Raw genomic sequence first — 2174 nt, 5'->3', positions numbered from 1 at the left:
TGGAGTACAAAGGGAAAAAGGGAGGGTCAATGCAGTGCCCTGTTCCGGGGTAAGAGAGAATCCGAAAATTTTCCTTCCCTTGAGCCTGCAAAATCTTGCAGACTTCGGTAGCATAATACTCACTTTTGACAACACGGTCATCTTGTCCCACAATGAAGAGTAACTGTGCCTCAGCTTTCTCTATTGGGATCAGGCTTTGGTTGCCAGGGGCTTGAAAGGGGTCATGAAGGGTGTCAGTACAATCAAGAATATTGGAATCAGTGACCTTGGCCCGTTGTTCATCAATGGTCAAAGGTTTGATGGTTTTATCCTTGTAACAGAGAGGAAGGGCTGTGATGGCCACAGGACCATTAAGGGAAGCCACAGCTGTGATGTTCTTCAGGAAGGCGGCCATGGCAAGAGACAGATCAGCTCCTTTGGAGTAACCGAGCAGTCCAACCCCTGGTCCCTTCACCTGGTAGGTAGGAGGAAATACTCATCAGTATTGAGCTGAAAAACACGACAGCTAGTTCCAACAGGGCAGCATTGTGTAATGCTGAGAGTTTGCAAATCACTGTGAAGGAGGTGAGGGCAATGATTAGTTTTTCTTCTGCACAAGGGCCAAGCACCCCTCCCTTCAAACCACTCCCTTTCATAGTGTTCCCTGGTACACTGACATCAGCCAAGACTGGCGGAACGTGATTTCCCCAATTTTGAGGACAGGCTGTAGGACACAGCTATGAGTATATATTAGTCTTAGACACTGGCAGATGCTCTTTACTTTCAAGACTGTAGGAGGATATTTGATGGCAACTCATAAGGGCTTTCTGCTCCACAACCTTCCCACTTGGTTACGTCTCAGCTGCCTTTCCTGAGATTGCTTTGTGCTCTACTGCCCTTCCAGTGTGTACCTGTTTGACCCTTCCCCTTTCCTAGAACTCACACACCCAAATTCCTGGCAGATGCCAGGTGTAGCAGGTGACTATTTCAGCAGCTTCCTCCAGAGATAACTCAGGCAAAGTGACGGGTGCTTTGGAGAAGTGCTCCCTGGAGCCCAGGGGATGTGGAGGGTGCTCCTACCTGTGGGTGCTGCAGCATATAGTTCACTGCCTCTTCAAAATATTCCAGGTGGAGTTCAGTTGGCTCCTGGGGCAGATCCTCATATTGATAATAAGCCAGAGCCAGTGTGGCAAAGCCATGATTGGCCAGCAGGCTGGCTCTCTGCTCAGAAAGACCTTGTCTGAGTCCATTTATGTCGATGATCCCTGGAAAGGAGTTTTTTCCTGGAGTAGACAAGACAAAGAGCAGTATTGCTTGAAATTACTCCTTTCAATGTTTCTCTTGTTTAGAATGTATCAAACCAGGTACACAACAGGAACTGCAGCAAAACGTCTGTTGGGGAAAGGACATGATCAGTCACTCAGCTGTGTGGTGTCAGAAGCTGAAAACCCCTGGGGTGTGTTGCAGAGAAAGAAAGGCTTAGGAGCAGAACCTCTTGGGTAAGTTGCAAACCCTCACCTGTTTAGGGAATTGGCAGTGTTTCTGCATTGTGCTTAGGGCCAGTGGGCAGAGACTGTTTCGTGAAGGTGTCTTGTCCCAGCTTCTCTTCTCCCTGTAAGCAGCCCTCTAACAACTACCACTACTAAGTGGTAGTAACAACTACCACTTCACCCGGCACCGTAAAAATCCTCAAGGGATGATAGTTAGATAGATGTAATAGTATTAAACTATAAGCCTTTGTGGTGTTTGTATTGTGGCTTTTGAATGTTTGGGATCCCTTGAAACGTGGTAAGTGGGATTCAACCAGCCAGCACTTGATCTCTTTGGGGATCATGTCTCCGACCATGACCAGTATAAAATTTTGCATAGGACACCATGGGTATCTCACCGGGTGGTCAGAAAATTGTTGTTTCAGTCTTTCCTTCTTGGCCCAGGATTCTCTTTTCCTTATCCTGTGAAGATCCTGCTCCTGTCCACCCAGTGCAAGGCAAGAGGGTGCACTGCATGTTGTATTCCTAAAGTCTGATAGGTTCTGGATCCACATGGCCCAGGGAAGCTCCACAGGGCCCAGTCCAGAGAAGGTATCCCTGGCCATGTTGGGGAGTGTGTAAGACCTGTCTTACTCCTACTCTTGGCTTCAGAAGAGCTACAGGCCTGAGTGTGCTCATGCCTCCCACTCTTCAGGGATGCACGAT

At 48.2% G+C, this 2174-nt stretch overlaps 1 protein-coding gene across 1 annotated transcript; it reads right to left on the bottom strand.

Moving 5' to 3' along the window:
* Positions 1-8: 8 nt before the first annotated feature.
* LOC104515909 (acyl-coenzyme A thioesterase 1-like) lies at positions 9-1985 on the bottom strand (the record flags this gene model as incomplete). The annotated part of the gene is given in 3 exon segments (XM_010160068.1): positions 9-454; positions 1060-1262; positions 1868-1985. Coding segments are annotated over 3 exon segments (767 nt in total), but the record flags the coding sequence as incomplete, so codon positions are not given.
* Positions 1986-2174: the final 189 nt, after the last annotated feature.

This window comes from Eurypyga helias, unplaced genomic scaffold (genome assembly GCF_000690775.1).
Source record: "Eurypyga helias isolate BGI_N326 unplaced genomic scaffold, ASM69077v1 C15946866, whole genome shotgun sequence".
Lineage (NCBI taxonomy): Eukaryota > Metazoa > Chordata > Aves > Eurypygiformes > Eurypygidae > Eurypyga > Eurypyga helias.
This window is presented reverse-complemented; position numbering and strand designations above follow the sequence as displayed.